This window comes from Crinia signifera, chromosome 12 (assembly GCF_055691185.1).
Source record: "Crinia signifera chromosome 12, ASM5569118v1, whole genome shotgun sequence".
NCBI classification, from domain to species: Eukaryota; Metazoa; Chordata; class Amphibia; order Anura; family Myobatrachidae; genus Crinia; species Crinia signifera.
The window spans coordinates 69,992,424-70,012,562 of NC_139228.1; the positions used below are offsets into that span (position 1 = coordinate 69,992,424).

A 20,139-nucleotide genomic window follows, 5' to 3' on the forward strand; every position below is an offset into this window, starting at 1 on the left:
CCTGGAATGGATCAAAGGAGTTTGGTGGTCAGTTACAATTAAATTAACATAATCTCCACAGTGCATAGAGAAACTTGCAGGCCCACGCTCTATCTGGACACCCAGAAGTCCCCCCAAGATGGCAGCCCTGCTATCCAGGTACTTAGGTGTTTCAGCTTGAGAAGATTCATCTGTTTGGCGCTTATGCTGGGAAGCCAGATCTTCCTCATCACTGAAGCCTGCTGACTCTTCTTATGGTATCTTCCAACATGTCCTGTGATTTCACCCAATCTATTTTAACTTATTATTACCAGCAAAACATAACAAAGTTCACAAATAATCAATAAATTCAGTATAATATTTTATTCATAACACCAGGCATAAAATGTCAACAGAATTAGTTTGCAGGATTTGCAACTTTGGCAGTGAAGAGCACACTCCTGGATACGTGGTTGTAAATCGATATTATTGATGGTCTGTTGAAAGTGATGCTTGGAGGAAGTGACATAGGAATGGCCTCTAACGCGGTGGATCCAGCAGCCTCTGAGCCCTTCTCATCAACCTTCAGTGTAGCTTTATGGAGAGCCTGCAGGGGTCATGAAAATAAATCAATGAGTTTCATGCTGTGTTGCCAGATAGGTAAATTGATGAATACATTTTAATATAAAAATATTGGGTCTAATTCAGCTTGGCTCTGTAAGGAGCAAAATGTGCTGCTTAATGAGGCTCGCCCACCAGCCAATCATGGTCCGGCATCGGGAAATCCCGAACCATAATTGGCTGGTGGGCGGGCCTAAGTCCGGTCAGGGGGCGGAGCCCCAGAAATAAACAGAAGACCGGAGAGTGCTTACAGTGGTGCAGGGGTGCCCTGATTTCTATCCACATGTACCCACATGGATACTACTGGACAAGAGGACCGATGCTTCATGGCAACATAAGTGAGTATTGGATGAATGGGCTCCGTGTGTAATAAAGTTTTACTGTCTGTGTGTGTGTGTGTATTTATTGAACTATTTGTACTACTGTGGGATTACAAGTCCCAGCAGGCCCTTTATTGCCCTGCATGCTGGGACTTGTGGTTCTCCAAGTCCCTGCATGCGGTGCAGGCCTGCTGGGACTCATAGTTCTACAGCAATATACAATAGGATTCTTGCTATTTTTTACACCATTTTATCAGATCGATGCCCACCACCCAGGGGTATCGAGGACAGCCCCGGGCTTCAACTTGGGCAGGTAAGTTCTTGAGGTGGGGGACCCCTTCTTTGGGGGGGTCCCCACTTCCCCAGGACCCCTGCCCATGCTGACCGGTCAGAGGGATGAATGCTTTGGCCAGGAGGACTTGTATAAAAAGTCTCCCCCGGCTGTTGCATTACCCTGCTGGCTGATTGGGCCCAGTGCTGGTTCTTGAAATACAGGGGACCCCTAGTGATTTTGTCCCCCGTATTTTGGGAACCAGGACCGGCCCTTGAGTCTGGTGCTGGTTTTGTAAAATCAACTTGTTTGTCCCTGTGATTTTATGAAACCGGGACCGGCTCTTTGAGGCTGGTTATGCTCAGGAGGGGGCAGGGCCGTTTCTAGACAATTTAGCTCCCAGGGCGAAGGAAAAAAAATGCGCCCCCCCCCCCCCCCCCAACCAAATACATAACATGGTACTGCGGAAATTGCACACGCCGGAGGCGCGCGCCGAAATAGGGGGTGTGGCTTAATTTTAAAAGGGGTGTGGCTTAATATAAGGGCGTGGTCTAGCAGGAAAACAATTACCTTACATCACACATTTGCATCCTGCATGACCAGACATTGGTTACCGCAGGAATTGTCATTGTCCTCCCGCACTTAAGTTGGCCGGCTGAAGGCCACACAGGGACTTAGTACACCTCACAGATCAAGGCCAAACAATGACAGGCTACTTAAATCATTATACACTATTTATCCGTGATGACAATTACACATTACGCCGCACACCGTGATGACAATTACACATTATGTTACACACCGTGATGACATTTACACATTATGTCGCACACATCGTGATGACAATTACACATTATGTCGCACCGCACCGTGATGCCCATTAGACCCCACACCGTAATGGCCATTACAAATTATGCCCCACGCGCCGGTGACGCACAACTGATGCCGTTTACTAATATGCCCCCACAGTGCCAGATATGCCCCCCACAGCGCCACACATATATGCCCCCACAGTGACAGCTATGCCCCCACAGTGCCACACATATGCCACCAGTGCCAAATATGCCCCCACAGTGCCATATATGCCCCCACAGCACCACAAATATATACCCCCACAGTGCCACACATATGCCCCCACAGTGCCACAGATATATGCCCCCACAGTGCCAGATATGCCCCCACAGCACCAAATATGCCCCCACAGTGCCACATATGCCCCCACAGCGCCACATATGCCCCCACAGTGCCACATATGCCCCCACAGTGCCACACTTATGCCCCCATAGCGCCAAACATATGCCCCCACAGTGCCAAACATATGCCCCCACAGTGCCACAGATATATGCCCCCACAGTGCCAAATATGCCCCCACAGTGCCACAGATGTATGCCCCCACAGTGCCAAATATGCCCCCACAGTGCCAAATATGCCCCCACAGTGCCATAGATCTATGCCCCCACAGTGCCAAACTCACTGTGTCTGTGTCTCCCCCTGTGCCATCGCCTCTGCCTCTGCTGCTGCTTCCTTGGGGAGTGCTGCTGCAGCGCTGCTTCCTTGGGGAGGGGAGCGGAGCGCATCGCGCTTCTTTCCTTCCCCATTTACTGTGTAGTGTGTACCTGTCTGTCCTGAGCCGTCGCCCATCAGCCATTCATACCCCGCGGGCTGGCTCCTTATTGGCTGCCAGCCTGCGAGCTCTGATAGGCTGACAGCCCAGTGACACACTGAGCGAGGGGGAAGGAGAGACGCGCGATGTGTTCCCCTCCCCTCTCTCTGCTTGTTGTGTGTGGACGCCGGGGAGGAGGCTGCGGCGGCCGTGGCGTCGGGGGAGCTGCAGGACGCCCCGGCTGTCAAACAGAGGCGGACAAGCCGTGCGGCGCCCCGGGCTGCTGCACGGCTTGTCCGCCTCTAGAAACGGCCCTGGCTGCAGGGCGCCCCGGCTGTCAAACAGAGGCGGACAAGCCGTGCGGCGCCCCGAGCTGCTGCACGGCTTGTCCGCCTCTAGAAACGGCCCTGGGAGGGGGACCCCACACCGTTTCTTTCCCATTTTTTGGTATTTAACCCTTTTTTTTACACAACCATGCACAGATCACAAAGATCTGTGCATGGTTCTGTCAAATTCACCAGTTAGAACCTGGTCTAATTTTTTGGCGAGGTTTTTTTATTTTTTATTTGAGTAATTTTTTATTGATTTTTTCATAGAACAAAGCAAACATGAACAACAACTTTTAACAAACTAAAAAAAATAAAAAAAGTAAGAAAAAATATGATTATATATTTAAATAAATTTATAAGAACTAGGTGATTCATTGCGCCCTACGGGCGCTCTTCACACCGTCGTAAGGGGCTGCGCCCCCTTAATTTGTGAACATTTGTATATGAGAAATATGGTTAGAATTGTATGTAAGATGGCCTGTATTGCAACTTGAGTTTTAGGTGAGATGTGTTAAATAGAGAGCATATGATGTGGAAGGGGGGTGTGTATTGTTTTGTTTAATTAAAAAGCGGTTACAGAGTAAGATGTACATTGATAGTGTGGAGGGTACAGTGACATTTGTGGGTGGGGGGGGGGCTGTGTGTGCATGTTGTTTAGGTGTGTGTGTGCAATAGTATAGTAGGGTGTTTCTGAGTTCGCGGCTCCCCACTGGCAGAGGTCACGACACAGGAAAACAGGAGGCTGGGTAGTGATAGGGGTGTGTGGGCATAAGGGTGACTAAAGAGGAGGGTGGGAGATACTGTGCAGCTTCTGCCAGTGGGTGAGGGTCCAGCGTGGCAGTACAGGAGTACAGGATGGTGGCCCTTAGTCAGTGTCTCCTCCTACTGGGTGGGAGTTCGGGTGCATGAGAGCAGGAGGCTGGGCTATGAGGCATGATAGGGGCATGTGGGCAAAACAGCGTCAGCGACTCCCCAGTGGTGGAAGTTACGGTTCAGGAGAGCAGGAAGCTGGGTAGTGATAGGGGTGTGTGAGTATACGGGGGACTAAAGAGGGGCTTAGGGGTGCCGTGAATTGCGGGAGGGGCGCGGGGGGTGCCGTGAATCAAGGGAGGGAGGGGGCGCAGGTGTCGGCAAATCGCGGGAGAGGACGGGGGTCCGCAAAGCGTGGGAGGGGGCGTGAATTGCGCGAGGGGGAGTTGCGAATCGCGGGAGGGGGGGTGCGCGGGGGGTCCGTGAATTGCGGGAAGGGGGGGGCACGGGGCGTGATGAATCACCTAGTTGGTTATATATTCTTGTAGAAGGATGGTAGGATGTTGCTGTCATTCAGAATGCATTTACATAAACAGTAATAGTAGCAGTAAAAGATCTGACTTAAAACACCTACAGTAAAACAGAACAGGTGTTATATATTATACAAAGAATTGGTTGATGATGTGTAGGTTGACCTGCACATAGTTCATAGTTGTCACTGGAAAAAAATTGCTACACGAAAAAATCAACACAGAAAGTTCAACACATGTAAATGTTGACATAAGTGTGGCACTTCATCGGTGTCCATGTCGACACATGAGAATGAATATGAAAACATTGAAAAAAAGAAAAATAAATCTTCAAAAACTCATGTCAACCTTTTTCATTGTCGACCATAGCCGTGCATGTGCCATTTAATCCTGGGGTTGCCGTGAATCGCGCGCGGGGGTGGGGGGGGGGGAAGGAGGAGGTGAGGGGTGTCCGCGAATCACGGGAGGAGGGGTCGTGGGTGGATGCCGTGAATTGCGGGAGGGGGGGTCACAGGGGGGAAGGTGTGGGTGCCGCGAATCGTGGGAGGGGGGGGGCGCGGGGGGGTTGCAGTGAATAGCGGGAGGGTGGGTCGCGGGGGCGGGGGGTTGCCGCAATGACAGGAGGGGGGGTCAGGGGTGGGGAATCGCGGTTGGGGGAGTCGTGGGGGGCACCGTGAACCTCGCGAGGGGGGGCCCAGGGGGTTGGCGCGAATCGCGGGAGGGGGGGGGGCGCGGGGTGCCGCGAATCGCAGGAGGGGGGGGGGTGTCACAGGGTGGGGCCGCGAATCGCGGGAGTCACCGGGGGTGCCACGAATTGCGGGGGGTGTGCTGCAAATCGCGGGAGGGGGGTTGCGGGGGGTGCCACGAATCGCCACAAGAAAGGTCAACACATGTATTTGTTGACATAAGTGTGGCACTTCATTGGTGTCCATGTCGACACATGAGAATGAATATGAAAACATTGAAAAAGTGAAAAATAAATCTTGTCAACCTTTTTCATTGTCGACCATAGCCATGTCAGTGTTTTGCATGTGCCATTTAATCGTGGGGATGCCGTGAATTGCGGGAGGGGGGCCACGGGGGGGGGGGGGGTGCCGCGAATCGTGGGAGGCGGGGGCGAGGGGTGTTGCAGTGAATCGCGGGAGGGTGGGTCGCGGGGGCGGGTGGTTGCCGCAATGACAGGAGGGGGGGTCAGGGGTGGGGAATCGCGGTTGGGGGGGTCGTGGGGGGCACCGTGAACCTCGCAAGGGGGGGCCCAGGGGGTTGGCGCGAATCGCGGGAGGGGGGGTCGCGGGGTGCCGCGAATCGCAGGGGGGGGGGGGTGTCACGGGGTGGGGCCGCGAATCGCGGGAGTCACCGGGGGTGCCGCGAATTGCGGGGGGTGTGCTGCAAATCGCGGGAGGGGGGTTGCGGGGGGTGCCGCGAATCGCCACAAGAAAAAATCAACACAGAAAGGTCAACACATGTAAATGTTGACAGAAGTGTGGCACTTCATTGGTGTCCATGTCGACACATGAGAATGAATATGAAAACATTGAAAAAGTGAAAAATAAATCTTGTCAACCTTTTTCAGTCGACCATAGCCATGTCAGTGTTTTGCATGTGCCATTTAATCGTGGGGATGCCGTGAATGGGGGGGGGGGGGGGGGGGGGAAGGTGCATACCCAACATGACCCTCTCCAGGAGGGACACATTGCTCTGTTTCTGGACTTTCTTCTTAATTTATGGATTACCATCACCTTTCCTTTAACACCTTTCTTATCAATTACCCTGTTTAAAACAGGTGATGACAATCCTAAATTAAGATGGAAGTCCACAAACAGAGCATTCTGTCTCTCCTGGAGAGGGTCATGTTGGGAGGTATGTGGGGCGCTCACCTGGTGTGTCTGGTGAGTAGCTGTGTCTTTGCTGGGTAACATGGGGAGGCAGAGGGTGTCTGGCACTGTGCGTACCTCCCAACATGACCTATGCCAGGAGGGACACAATGCTCTGCCGTTGGACTTTCTTCCTAATGTATGATTACCTCCATCTGTGTTGAACAGGTTAATTGATAGGAAAGGTGCTTCAACACAGGTGATGGCAATCATACATTAAAAGGAAAGTGCAGGAGCAGAGCATTGTATCCCTCCTATGACTGTGGGCTCACTGGGCTGGTTCTCTGTCAGAGGCTCCACCCAGCGTTACAGCTTCAGACACACTTTGAGTGACAGATGTAGCCAAATATATAAGAGATATCACATGGTAAGCAATTTTATCTTTACACTTGCAACATTTATGAGGACAGAATACATATTTATATTTAATATTTTTAACAATTTGTTGGCGATTTTTGGTAATGTTTACCAAAAACCGCACCCTATTACATGTGCGAGTTAGATACTTTATAATGGGAAAACATCTGGATGCGAACTGAAGTGTAACTAAAGATCGCCACTTCAAAATGTGCGATTTTGCAGCAAAAAGTGCAGGATTTTTTTTACCGCGAATCTCACCCTATGACATGTGCGATTTTTGGAAAACTTGCGATTTCGGAGGTTTTTTTTACCAAAAAACGCCCCCTTGTCTAAAAACGAACCCTATTACATTTCGCCCCAAATCTTACCTTAGAAATTTTCAGATTCCTCTCTCCTGTGATCCCAGAGAGATCAGCGTTGTCGGTAAAGATATCTCGCATACCAAATTTAGGTAAAATCTCTGTCAGGTCCAGTGAGCTAGAAAGGGAGAACTTTGGGATTGATAGGTTCACTACCCTGTGTAAAGGAACACAAATAGGAAATTGTGAATGGCACAAATAACACAACTGTAACTTTACAAATCACTCTATTCCCAGGTATAGGGGGAATTTACTAAGATGTGTATTCTACTTCACATGTGATGTTGCTATGGGCAACCAATCAGAATCTACTTCTTAATTATTTAGCACCCTCTAGAAGATTGTAGACAGGATCTGATTGGTTGCCCATAGCAACATCACATGTGAATTAGAAGACACATCTTAGTAAATTTACCCCACAATCTCTACTGCACCTAATCCTCATACTCCCCAATAGTACAGATGTGTTCACTAACACATCACCTTGCATGGTACCGATTCGGCAGTGGAAGGGTGGGCCTGTGGCGTAACAAAAGCTCCACAGACCCCGAAGTGGCTTGGAAGCGCTAGGTAAATTTGGGCGCAGCGGGGTCTGCAGAAGCTATTGTTAATGGGGCCACTGCCGCTGACGATTACCAGTTGCTGCTGTCTGTAGTCCCGGGGCTCCTCCGGCTCCTGTTAGAATGCCACTTGCAAAATGGCCGCTCCCCTCACAGCAGATGGTTATTAAGGATACTAGAGGAGGGGAAGACCTCCTCTTGCATCCTAAATAATGGTCTGCTGTAAGGCGGCGGGCATTTTGCATGTGACATTCTAATTGGAGGAGCGCCATGCCGTGACCACAGACAGGAGAACGGACCACGGACCAGGCGACAAATGCAGTGGTGAGGAGGGGGAGGGAGGGTAGGCGGCCATATTTTAGTGGCAGGGGGCGCCAAAAATGTAGTTACGCCACTGGGGCTGGCGTTCGGCAAGGCGGTGTTTCAGCGCTTAGCGAGCCTTACAGTATCACCCCATATAAGAGATGGCATTATCACAGGCATGTCCAAACGATGGCCCTCCGACTGTTATACGTCCCAGCATGCCTTGCCATAGTTTTAGCAAGAGTAATGGTCCGAGCTGAAGCGGCTGAGCCACCAGTCTATGTTTTGCTAAGGCATTTAATATCTTTAATTCTTTGACAATATAACAGAGAAATTGGTATTGCACTGAGTTAATTCAATATCAGATTGATTTCATGATGCTCATTTAGACAGGCTATTAGTATAGCATGTCTCTTAAATGTTTGTTTGTCCATGTCTTAGTTTAATGTTATATGTGATTTTTGATTGACAGTCAATTGAATATACATTAAATGACTGATCATAAATTGACGAATGCTCTCAATATTTTAGTGTAAGAAGCCTATTAAAAGTTATGTTTTAATGCAGTAACCATATCGAACGTATATAATAAAGAGTGCGCCCAAAAAGGCACATTTGTCTTTTGGTTTGCTCCTTGCAAACACCCCCCTTTGCATAGTTTTAGCATTCCCTAATAGCAAAACTGTGGCAAGGCATGATGGGACTTGTAGTTTCATAACAGCTGGAGGGCCACAGTTTGGACATGCCTGATGTATAAAGTACACAGGAACCACCACACATATCAGCATTACATGTGATGAGTATATAACCGAAATGATTCCTTACTGTCGTCTGAATGACTTCTTCCACTTCTTTATTGCTTCATAATTATAGTTCAGTTCCACTTCTCTCAGCTTTCCTTCATTTGGCAAAATAAACAAGGCGGTGGTGTTTCCTTTATAGGGGATTGATACGACTGAGGCGTCTTCGTTAAATGCAACGTAGTAGTGACCGGTTCTCCTCATGAAAGGCACCTTCACAGTTGTGTTCTCGTTCACATGGAAATCTCCTTCCTGTGTGTCTCTCTCCTCAAATGGCTGTTCCCATTGCCCTATTAAGAGAGAAAATGCGTTGTTTTATTTTTAAATGTAACAAGAATGTACTATATGGGGGGTTATTTAACTTATTTGTACCTGCTAGCTAGGCTGTGTTTATTTGGAGCTTACGTGCAGGTCAACGCCACCCTGCCAAACACATGCCCCCCCCCCCCCCCCCGCCTGAATCCCCTTGCTATACTGCGAGCGGATGTGTAAGGGCAACCAATCAGAGTCTCCTATCTTCTAGAAGAGTGGTTCCCAACATTTTTGAACCACGGTGCCCAAGAATATCAGAATATTTTTCATGGCACCCCTAGGTCAAGAGTTTCTTGTTGGTAACGTTAGGAAAAAAATTTAAATTAAGTAAATAGTGTTTATTTGTCATCCTTAGGATCAATTATGTAGTGAGGAACCAGATAAGCTTTTGTTTGCCCACATATTTCATGATTTGGCGGCCACCAACTCTGGTTTTGCCTATTGCTTTGTCCATAACTATTATGAATTTGTCCTAGACCACCAATCCAAGGCACCCCTGCAAATGTCCCCAGGCACCCCACTACTGGACCATCTGATCATGGGGGGGATGGTGGCTTGCCAGCAAGGGACCACCACTGTCCTGTATGACCCGGGGTGGCGCAGGAGCAACCACTGTCTTGTCTCACTGCAAGGGGGGGGGGGCTTTGGTGCGGGATCTGCTACTGTCCTGCCTGACCACCCTGGAGGAGAGGTGGGTGTACAGCTACCTGACCACCAGGGGGAGGGATGTAGGCTGGAAGGAAGGGTGCCGCTTCTGTCCTATCAAGGGTTTGTGTGTGTGGGGGTGCGGGCTCCCCTATTTGAAGCTTGATCTGTGCTGCAGCCCCACTTATGGAACCATCACTAATACTAAACCCATCACAACATGTTGGAAGGTATAATGGCTTACCTCTGAAATAAATATAGTTGGTCAAAATGAAAGCGGCATCTGAGTTTACACTGCTCAGCAGCTCAGGAATCAAGCCATTGGTGTTCTTAGAAACGTAGTCGTTGATCTGCTTTTTAGCTTCTTCGGTTTTGGTAAAGTCCGTGGAAAATGTCTCCGAATGGTAAAGATTCTTGGCGTCAACTAAGAACTTCTGCTGGAGATTACGTGTTTGGCTAATGAAGAGAGCGTTGCCAATGTTGAGCTGCAACTCACTGTCTTGGTCATTCAACTCTTCCAGGAGATGTTGATAACCTTCATGGATGTCATGTTCTGAGATTTTAGAGGTGTTGAATGCAAGTCCTTCTAAGATCTGATTGTGGGATTCAGACCTGGCACCAAGGAGTAACAAAGCTAATGATGTCGATATACTAACTGGGGAATAGACAATGTTCTCGGTGGGGTGTTCTAAAACTGCTTGTTTGAAAAGCTTAAATCCAAAATCAGCATTCTGTTGTGATACTCTGTGGCAGGCCAGGGTTTCGTTGGACTTATGGTGGTGCTTGTGGCCACCTTGCTTGTGGCCACCCTTCTTGTGATGGTCATCTTTGTGATCGTGATGGTCTTTATGGTGGTCAGCAAAGGCCACTGCACAAAGCAGGGCCACAGACAAGGACAGGAACAGAATGCCCCTCATTATTCTGAAAGAGAAAACCAAGCCAAAGGCTGAAAACAGGTAGATCGTGGAGCTTCAAATAAAATAAAAGGCTATTAATGGTATTAGGTTTTTTTTTTTGTAATAGAGGAATTTAACACTTTCTTTATCTTTACATGAGGTCACTTTTAAGTATTGACTTTTGTTTTTAGATTGAATAAATGTCATATGGCCAGAAGAACAGCACATCTACGAGTCTTCTCAGGGCGGGTGCACCGTCGCTCCGTGGAGGGGTAGGTGGATGCGGCCATCGCTCCATGGGGGGGGGGGGTTGATGCGGCCATCGCTCCGTGCGGGGGGGTGTGGGTGTTGGGTGAGGGTGAGGGAGGCACTGGGGGGGGTGTTGGGTGAGGGGGAGGGAGAGTTGCCGCTCACCTCCTGCTCCTTTCTTCCGCCCTCCAGTGGCCGGCGCCCTAGGCAAATGCCTAGAGCTGCCTAGTTGTGGTGCCGGCCCTGAGTCTTCTTTATATTATTGCGGAATGGAACTATTTTGCAATGCTCCTAACCAGGGGGAGCTCAAAAGGAGAGGCTGCAACACAGTTCAACTTCATATAGGGGAGGCACAAAAACTGGCAGTGGGTGTGGCTCCCCTATTTGAATGTTGAACTGTGCAGTAGCCCCCCCCCCCCCCCCCCCCCGGATATGCCACTACTCAGAACAGAAATGTATATATATAAAAGGCTAAATCTTTTCATTATAGCCTAGCAGCACAATAGAAAAAAAAATTAAAGTTTTTTTGAGCGACTATGGGGTTAATTTACTGAGATAGAGTTCTACTGACGTTAGGATGTTACTATTTATCTATTATCTTCTAAATAAATAAGTAGATTCTATATGGTTGCTATGGAAAACAGCCCATCCTCAATAGAACTAATATCCTAAATAAACCCGATCACGTTCCTCTACCCCAGTGTTTTTCAACCAGGGTGCCGTGGCACACTAGTGTGCCTTGAGCTGTTCTCAAGTGTGCACCCAGATCTAGAGAAGCCCAAACCCGTTTACAGCCACCACCAGTTCAACTGTTGTTTACTGGTCTCTTCTTTTCATGTAAATTGACAATGTATTTTATTTTTGTTACCTGTGGGGACCAGTGTGAATATTTTTAATGTGGGGGCCAATAGGTTTTTTTTTTTTCCTGTGGTGCACAACCAGCAAAAGTATAAAGTGTAACGGGTGCTCAGAAGTACTTCAAAAAAGTCCAATCACTTACACTTTTCAGTGCAGTAAACAAATTTTCAAGTTCTTTTATCCAGAACTTGAAAATTTGTTTACTGCACTGAAAAGTGTAAGTGATTGGACTTTTTTGAAGTACTTCTGAGCGCCTGTTACACTTTATACTTTTGCTTGTTGTGTATTTCTGTGGGAAGGGTAGTCAAACCAGCCCAGATATGTGGTGCAGCCCAGATCATCCAGCACAATTGGTATAATAACTTTGTTACTATTGTTTTTCCTGTGGTGGCCAATGTGTTTTACCCTGTGGGGATCTTAGGGTGTGCCTTGGCAATTTTAAAGTCTTATTTAGTGTGCCGCAAGGTAAAAAGGTTGAAAATCACTGCTCTACCCTGTCCGAGTGTAACGGTCCGGAGCTTGTGCCCTACAGTCCACACCAGTGAGACACCTGTTGCTCTTTAATCACCTAGGGATAAATTTACTAAAGATCGAGTTTGATCGATTTTAAATATATTTTACCAGATTAACTGTGATGTTTCAGGGTCTAAATCACGCAATTTAGACCTGTTTCAGACCTGTTTGCTACGCTGCGTATAATCACAGCCTAGCGAACAGGTAAACGCTGCACCATCAAAAGATTTATCTTCCGTTCGCTAATAAAATTCAGTCAAGAGGTCGGAGATGGCCGAATCCTGGGAGGTCCATGACGATATGCGACGCCAGCACCCCGCCCTGAGAAGGCATCCACCCGCCTGCGTTCCCATCAGGGATGTGGCGAAATTCTAACGAATGTGTCTAAATGGCCTCAAAGACTGTTAGTAAATGTGCGATAAAGACCCTGAAACACATCATCGATGTTGATCGATTTTAAATTGTTCAAAATCAATCTGTGGCAAATTTACCCCCAATTCTCACTTTATTCGTAATCATTGAATGTCTTTATTCGTTTTAACAATGTTTAGATTTCCCTAAGGTTATATGAACCTATATTTAAATGGGTTTAAAAAAAAGTTATAGTTTATTACATACCTCCCAACTTGTAGTCTCCGTAAGGAGGGACACAGGCGCGTGCATGAAATTAGAGGGCGTGGCTTACTGAAAAGGGGGAGTGGCCTATGGCCACGTCTTCCCTGTGAGGCCACGCCACCTTTGCCGCTGTGGGGACATGGCCCAGAGTAGGGATGGCCATCGTTGCCATTGCCATCGATAGTTGCCATCGATGGCAATTCTGCAACAGGCCATCGATAGTGCTAAACTATGCAATGGATAACCATCGATATTTTGACATATCGATGGTCATCCATTGTGTTTGATTGATTGGCCTGTGGGCCAATCAAAATACGGGGAGGGGCTTCGCTGGTGTCAGGGGGCGGAGCTATGCTTAGTGTCCCGGCACTTAAAAAAAAAAAAAAGGCAAAACATCGTTTTGCTGTTCCATCGACGGAGGGAAACCATCTGGTTCTCCACCATCGATGGCAAAAGTATTCGACATCGGCCATGAACCATCGATGATTTCGAATCATCGATGGTCGATGGCCATCCCTAGCCCAGAGGCTCTGCGAACCTCTAGCCATGCCCGAGCCCCGCTGGCTGCGGGAATAGACGCTGTGTGCATGCGCACAGTGTCTATTTTGCGCTGCTCAGCAGCTGACAGGGGGGACTCCAACAGATCCCCCCCACGGGACACATCAAGAAGAAACAACTCTCTAGATTCCATAGGTGTTAATATAATTGACAGCCTTTGGCATATGTATAATAGGTGCACACAAGCATCTTTGCGAGGGGCTCCACACCACACATCTTGCACCCATATTAGTATACTTACCCCTTTGGAGTCCCGTGGCAACCACTGCTGCAGACAGAAATCACAGGGAAAATGGCGGGAAATAACAAAGAGTGGACGCAATGTTCTCAGAGAGCTGCACACGTGCAGTAGACTCTGGCACAAATCCAGAATCTACAGCGCTACTGCCAGGGAGGAGGAGCCCACATGTAGTCTGCACATAGGACCTCTGCTCTATGAAAATGCCCCTTACTGCAGGTCATTGCTGTGTGATGGAGGTCAGTACACACGATAGGTAACTGAGGGGTAGGGTTATTAAGCTCGGGGAAGTGATAAAGTATCTGGTTTTTAATCACCGGCCAATCAGATCCTACCTGTCATTTTTCAAACCAAGCCTGAAACTTCACAGTTAGTAGCTGATTGGCCGTTGACAAAAAACAGACACTTCATCACTTCACCGAGCTTAATAAATAAGCCCCTGGCTGTAGATATGATAAACAATTTGTTTAACCATATAAAATCCAAATTCTCATCATATAAAAGGAATCTGACTATAATATGTATATTACAATGGACTGTGCATAATATGCATTCATAAACGATACATACACACAGCTGAAACACGCACACATAGTATACATACACACAGCCAACACACACATACTGTATATATACACTGAGGGCCTGATGGTTCACTCCCAAAAGCAAATTCTCTCTCTAATGGACAAAACCATGCTGCACAGCAGGTGGGGCAGATGTAACATGTGCAGAGAGAGTTACATTTGGTTGTTATTTTGTTTCTGTGCAGGGTAAATACTGGCTGCTTTATTTTTTGCACTGCAATATAGATATCAGTTTGAAATACAAACCCCACAATTGTTACATCTGCTCCCCCTGCAGCGCAGTTTTGTCCATTAGAGAGAGAATTTGCTTTTGCGTGTGAACCAGATTCAGGCCCACAGACACCTAGTATACATACTGATACTGTAGTACACATACACAAAGCCGACACACATAGTACACATAAATACAGGACAGGGACTAAGTAAAAACCGGACTCGGACAAGACACTGGAACGCCGTCCCCTCTGGGGGGGTGTCTTGTCTGGGGGGATGCCTGGGATAGCTTTCACCTGGGACATGGGGAAGAGGATATTACAGCCTCCCCGCGTGTTCTGGGCTGTTTCTGTTTTTGCTACATGCCCAGATCATACAGGGAGGCTTTATTCTCTCCCTCCTCCTCTCTCTGGTGACAGCTGTCACAGGCAGCCCCCCCCCCCCCTAGACAGGACACACCCGGACGGACACTACAAGCTCTGGAATGATAGAAATTGATAAATGGGGCCTGTTCAGTCCAGCAATCCGGGGTGTTAATGGGAAACGGGGCACTCGACCAAATTAACACATTCACACCGCAAGGCAACATACTATGAACCGGTAAGAACCCTTCTTTTTTACCATTCGTATTGCTGTGTTGCTACCGGTTTGCTGGACCTGATAACCCCTTTCAAATCGCACCAATCACCAGGTGGAACCCGCAAGAAACTGTCACAAACCCGGTAATTAAGTGCATTGTAAAAGGGGTATGACTGCGCTGATATAACCGTGGACAGGGGGGTTTCCAGGTACTCGGGACCCCTCCCCCCCCCCCATGCGTGCGCGAGTGCTGATTTATATCTAAGAACTTTTTCTAAATTCTTTCAATAGATAGAATAACATAATCCAAAAAATAAATCATGAAATAAGACCATGTAAGTTGGAAACCCTGTAAATTGTTATGGGGCATATTTATCAATGATCGCCGCTATTTGTGTCAATAACAAATTATTGTCTGCCTGAATGTATACACACGCATGGGCAGAGACTCAGAAAAGAATAACGCTATCACTTTACTTCTCTATGGGGATGCTGACCGCACATGTGCAGTGACAGTTAACAGGGAAGGTTCCCCCAGAACCCTCTCCAGTCATATTGTCATAGGCCACAGCAGCTAAAGCCATCTGACTGTTCAGGTTAGTAAATCTGTGACCCGTAACAAACTAATGGGGGCTGATTCTCCTTCTGCAATGGGAAGGACCACAGAAAATATTAAGCCCCTTTCACACCGCACCTCGGACCCGGGTTATTGCTGGGTTGCTGGCGTCAGGTGCGGAAAGCACCAAACCTTATAACCCGGGTCTAGCAACCTGGCAAATCGACCCAGGTTACAAGAAAGTTTAACTCTGAGTGCCAAGTGAATTTGTCAAAATAGGTGTGAAAGTTGCCACGCAAACATTTTTATTCCTCATAATGACCTGTAATGTTACCTTATATAGGAAATAGAAACTTTATTTACACAACATTTTTTTATTTGATTTTATATAACAAATGTGAGCGATGCTGGCGTTATTTGCAGATATTTTGCGCATCTCTCACAGAGATATTGGCACTCAAAGGGTTAAATGTGGGTCGTCCTCTGTATAATGGGCAACCCGGGTTCAATCTAAAAGCGCCGGTCAGGGTCGGACCTGGGATTGTGAAGCAAAATCTATGTGGAAGCATCTTGAAAATGTTTGTTTTTTGGGGATATTCTGCAAATAATACCCTAATGGGATAATGCCGTGCAGTATGTCTACCAGGGGAAATATTACATGTGCACCCCAGAAACTTCTTCCCAGCTGCTGTCAGAACTGCACCCTGAATTAACTGCCCTATGGGGGTAATGCTGCTTTTAGACTGCATAACTGGCTGCGCTGCCCAGGTGGGGGGGGGGGGGGGATGCCTCCAGGGGTGGTGGGGGGGGGGACGGACCCTGCATATCTAATGACAGCAGTGAATATTTCATTAATATGCACAGAGCGGACCACTCATTAGATATGCACAGAGCGGACCACTATTGGCTGGGTACTAAATACAGTTTCAGACCCGTTCAGACCGCAAAAAAAAAAACGGGTCTGAAACGTGTAGGACCCGGCTCTTTTACCGTTTCCAAAAACTTTTTTTTTTTTTTTAAACGGTAAAATCACTCTGGACCTGTCTGGCCGAAACACTACAGATTACCCTTTTAAAACGGTTAAAAATCGTTAAAATACCAGTTTTTTTTTTAGTGCGGTCTGAAAGTGTAATAGAGTCTGAGGGGTAAATTTACTAACGCTTCTAAAACTGAAAGAAGGTGATGTTGCCCATAGCAACCAATCAGATTCTATGGGGGAAATATACTAAGATGGGAGTTCTTTTTCACATGGAACTTTGCTATAGGCAACCAATCAGAACCTACTTCTTAATTATTTAGCACCTTCTAGAAGATAATAGATAGTATCTGATTGGTTGCCCATAGCAACATCCCATGTGAAACAGAACTCCCATCTTATTAAATTCCCCCATATCTATCAATGCTGTATTGCATCCTAGAACATTATCGACAAAATCTGATTGGTTGCTATGGGCAACATCATCTGTTCATGCCCCTGAGTTGCTGGAGGTCTGAGATTTTGTCTGTATTTTTAAAGCGGCAATCATTTACAAGACAAGGGCGGGATTCTCTAACATCTGCGGCCACACATAGCCAGCTACCGCAGACATAAATATCACATATGCACCTAACATATGCGGTAATTATGGCAAAGGACAGCTCTTGCGTTAAGAACTGTCCTTTGCATTGTGACCGGTGATGCGCACCGGTGGCTCCCCCCACCCTCCCTTACCTGGCTGGGTGCTGCTGCTGCTGCACTGGGAAGAGGATTTACAGTGCAGGGAGGAGGAGGTCACAGGTCTGGGCAGCACAATGCTGTGCTGCCCGGACACAGGTGATGGGGGGGTCAGTGGGGGTCCGTGTGGGGCGGCGGTGGGGCGCAGTAGAAGCCCATAAACTTCTATGGCATACGTGCCTACTTTTGAATACTAGTTTCAGGGAGATTGTAGTTGGTAGTAGAATTTTGCACAGCGCCCTAATGTCATGCTCCTCCCAAAGGGCGTGCCTAGTTCCATATATGGAGAGATTGTGAAAAGAGATTGTGAATGTGGCACCTAGAAGCGTGGGTGTGTACTGCTACATCTGAGAGGAATCTTTTAAAATGACTTGTATCCAAATGTAGATGAGCCCCAAAGCAGTTAGTAAGATCTACTATACTTGGTAAAGTGCTGGGAAATGGTGCTGATGATTCAATGTAAATGGATCTATCTCTTGTTCCTTTTTCCCTAAAAAATGTAACAGTGTAATGTGGGCTAGGAGACATGAGGGAGATTGCTAGACTAATGAGGGAGAGAGGGAGATTACTGCTATGTCAGGGAGTCTCCTGCAGAATGCAGAAGGGTAGGCAGCTATGTTCTATGGGGCATCACCAGCTTTTGCTGGCGACACCGCCCGTCGCAGTAACCCGGCAAGGGGTCTTCAGTGCATCCCACAATGCGTTAAAAACCCAGATAATCCCTCACAGTACCTTTTATATTGCCATGTAAAAAAAAAAACATCGAGTCTTGGATGAAATTCTGGACCTCTGGCAAATTACCTTTACTTACATACCCCATATGTTATCAGCTGCAGCGTAGGACCTAAATACACCTAGGGATATAAAGCAGTTAGTTCATAAGGAAAGCTCAGTGATAAATCTTTGTACTCACTATTGTCAGGGATCCCACAGAAGCTGTCGGGCTCCTACACCGCCTATGATGACTTATATAGGACAAGCATTATTGTGCAAGCAGAGACCTCTCTAAACATTAACCAGATAACCTTATGGCTGCAGGTTCAGAGCTGGGGGAGTAAATACTGGCCAGTGGCACTGGCACCTATCTGCTTGCATGTTTTCTAGGTATAAAGGTGCATACACACTGGGGGATTTTGCCCGGCATGTATGCATAGCGATGATGTGAAAATCGCTGGAATGAAAATCGGATTCTCCATGTACAGTATACAGGTGAAATGTGTGTGTGTGTGTGGGGGGGGGGGGGGGGGGGTTGTCCGAGAAAGGGACAGTGTGCATAAATTAAGAAATGGAATTTCCAACTGTCAAACTTCAATATGAGCTTGTTTGTCCGGGGACCCAAATGGACAGTCAGTAGGTTGACACCATGAGCGGAATAAAACATCCTGCACGGTCGCCGGACTCGGCCTGCATTACATTCCTCCCCATACGGGCGACAGGCATATGGTAGACATGGTCAAAAGGTCAACATTGTCAAATGGTCAACATGGCAATGGTCGACACATGACAAGGTCAACAAGAGTGATTCACGTTTTCTCTGGTGTCAATATCAACATCTGAGCAAGTGGACCCCAATAAGTGTACAGTGTAGCCCTCGCGTTACTTGCCATATTCCAGGCCAGATGCCTTGCTCCGGTATCGCTGCGCATGACACACTTTGCCAATTGACACAAAAATCGTCGACACATGCACAGGTCACCATGAGATTTTCATTCTTTTGTGTCATTTTGTAGATCTGAGTACATGGACTCCCAATTAGTGTACTATGCACCTCGCCATGTTCCGTTCCCAATCGTGGTCCATGTGGATGGTAAAATATGAAAAAATAACTAAATTAAGAAATAAATTGTGAAAAACTCATGTCGACCCTTTCAAGTGTTGACCAATAGTGGTTGACCTATTGAATGGGTGCGGTGAGTGGGATGGCTATGGTACCCTACATGCTCATCACCAGGGGTTTCTTGCTCATTGCCAAGGGTTTATGCTCGTTGCCAGGGGTTACATGCTCCTTGCCAGTGGTTTATTGCTCATTGCCAGGGAGTTACATGCTCGTTGCCAGAGAGCTACTTGCTCACAGCACCCGGCGCTCCCGGAATCCGGCACTTCCGTATGACGATGTACTCCACTGACTCCAACAAGGCGGCGGACATTTTTGGAGGGCCAATATAGCAGATTGCATTTGGATGGCGAGACCGGATGCAGAGACCCTTTGCCGCTGCGTCCCCAACCTCCCCGCCACCACTTGGACTCTGGTGCTATGGTTATGCCACTGACGGATAGAGGGCCACCTTCCCTGTCAAAGGTACTTGGGTTGTATATATTTTTCACCATCGGGTGATACATAGGGGCCCTTGCAAACTTTTGCTATGGGGCCTACAAAAATCTAGTTACGCCCCTGCTCTTAAGGCATTGTTATTTCATGAAAATGTACTTATCTTGTATTTCATTCATTGTAATACTTTGTTCATTGTTTTCTGAGATGACATTCTGGGCAGTATTCAATTAGAGTCGGAAAATTACTTTTGTGGGAAAATGTTAATGTGAATCCGTGATTCGAACATATTAAATTTTTTGATTTCTTTCCGACAGGTCGGAAACCACGTGGATTGACAGAATAGCCGCGGATCCACGTGCTTTTGTCAGAAATGGGGCCAAATTCGAAAGGTTTTGGTCCGTTTCCGACAATCTCAATCCGAATTTAAAAAAGTCGGATTGAGTAGATGAGGCAGTGAGGACGGCGCCGGGTGAGCAGCAGCTCACCCAACGCTCTCCTCTAGCCTCCCGACACCATCTTTCTGTCCTCCCGCTGCTCACCTGGCGCCGTCCTCCACCCTCCCGCCTCACGGCGCTGTCCTCTCGCTGCTCACCTGGTCTGGGTGCTGGGCTGGGTAAGTAACAGCAGGTACTATTTATACATTTTTGGATCCATTCCGACAAATTCCTGTCGGAATGAATCCGACTTTATTTGAATATA

At 47.5% G+C, this 20,139-nt stretch overlaps 1 protein-coding gene across 1 annotated transcript; it reads right to left on the minus strand.

The window, feature by feature from the left end:
- Positions 1 to 327: 327 nt before the first annotated feature.
- On the minus strand, positions 328 to 18,232 carry LOC146050323 (alpha-1-antiproteinase-like). The gene is made up of 5 exons (XM_083167268.1): positions 18,082 to 18,232; positions 9,840 to 10,516; positions 8,664 to 8,928; positions 6,985 to 7,132; positions 328 to 565 (listed from the first exon to the last, which is right to left on the minus strand). Exons 2-5 carry the CDS (start codon positions 10,510 to 10,512, stop codon positions 377 to 379), a joined length of 1,275 nt encoding a protein of 424 aa, XP_083023394.1. The 5' UTR covers positions 10,513 to 10,516; positions 18,082 to 18,232; the 3' UTR covers positions 328 to 376.
- Between the last annotated feature and the right edge of the window lie 1,907 nt (positions 18,233 to 20,139).

Coding starts and splice junctions, on each gene's coding strand:
- LOC146050323 (XM_083167268.1), bottom strand. CDS start 10,512: ATGAGGGGCATTCTGTTCCTGTCCTTGTCTGTGGCCCTGCTTTGTGCA. Junction 7,133..8,663: donor AAGAAGTCATTCAGACGACA/GTAAGGAATCAT, acceptor TCCTTTACACAG/GGTAGTGAACCTATCAATCC. Junction 566..6,984: donor GGAATCTGAAAATTTCTAAG/GTAAGATTTGGG, acceptor TGACCCCTGCAG/GCTCTCCATAAAGCTACACT.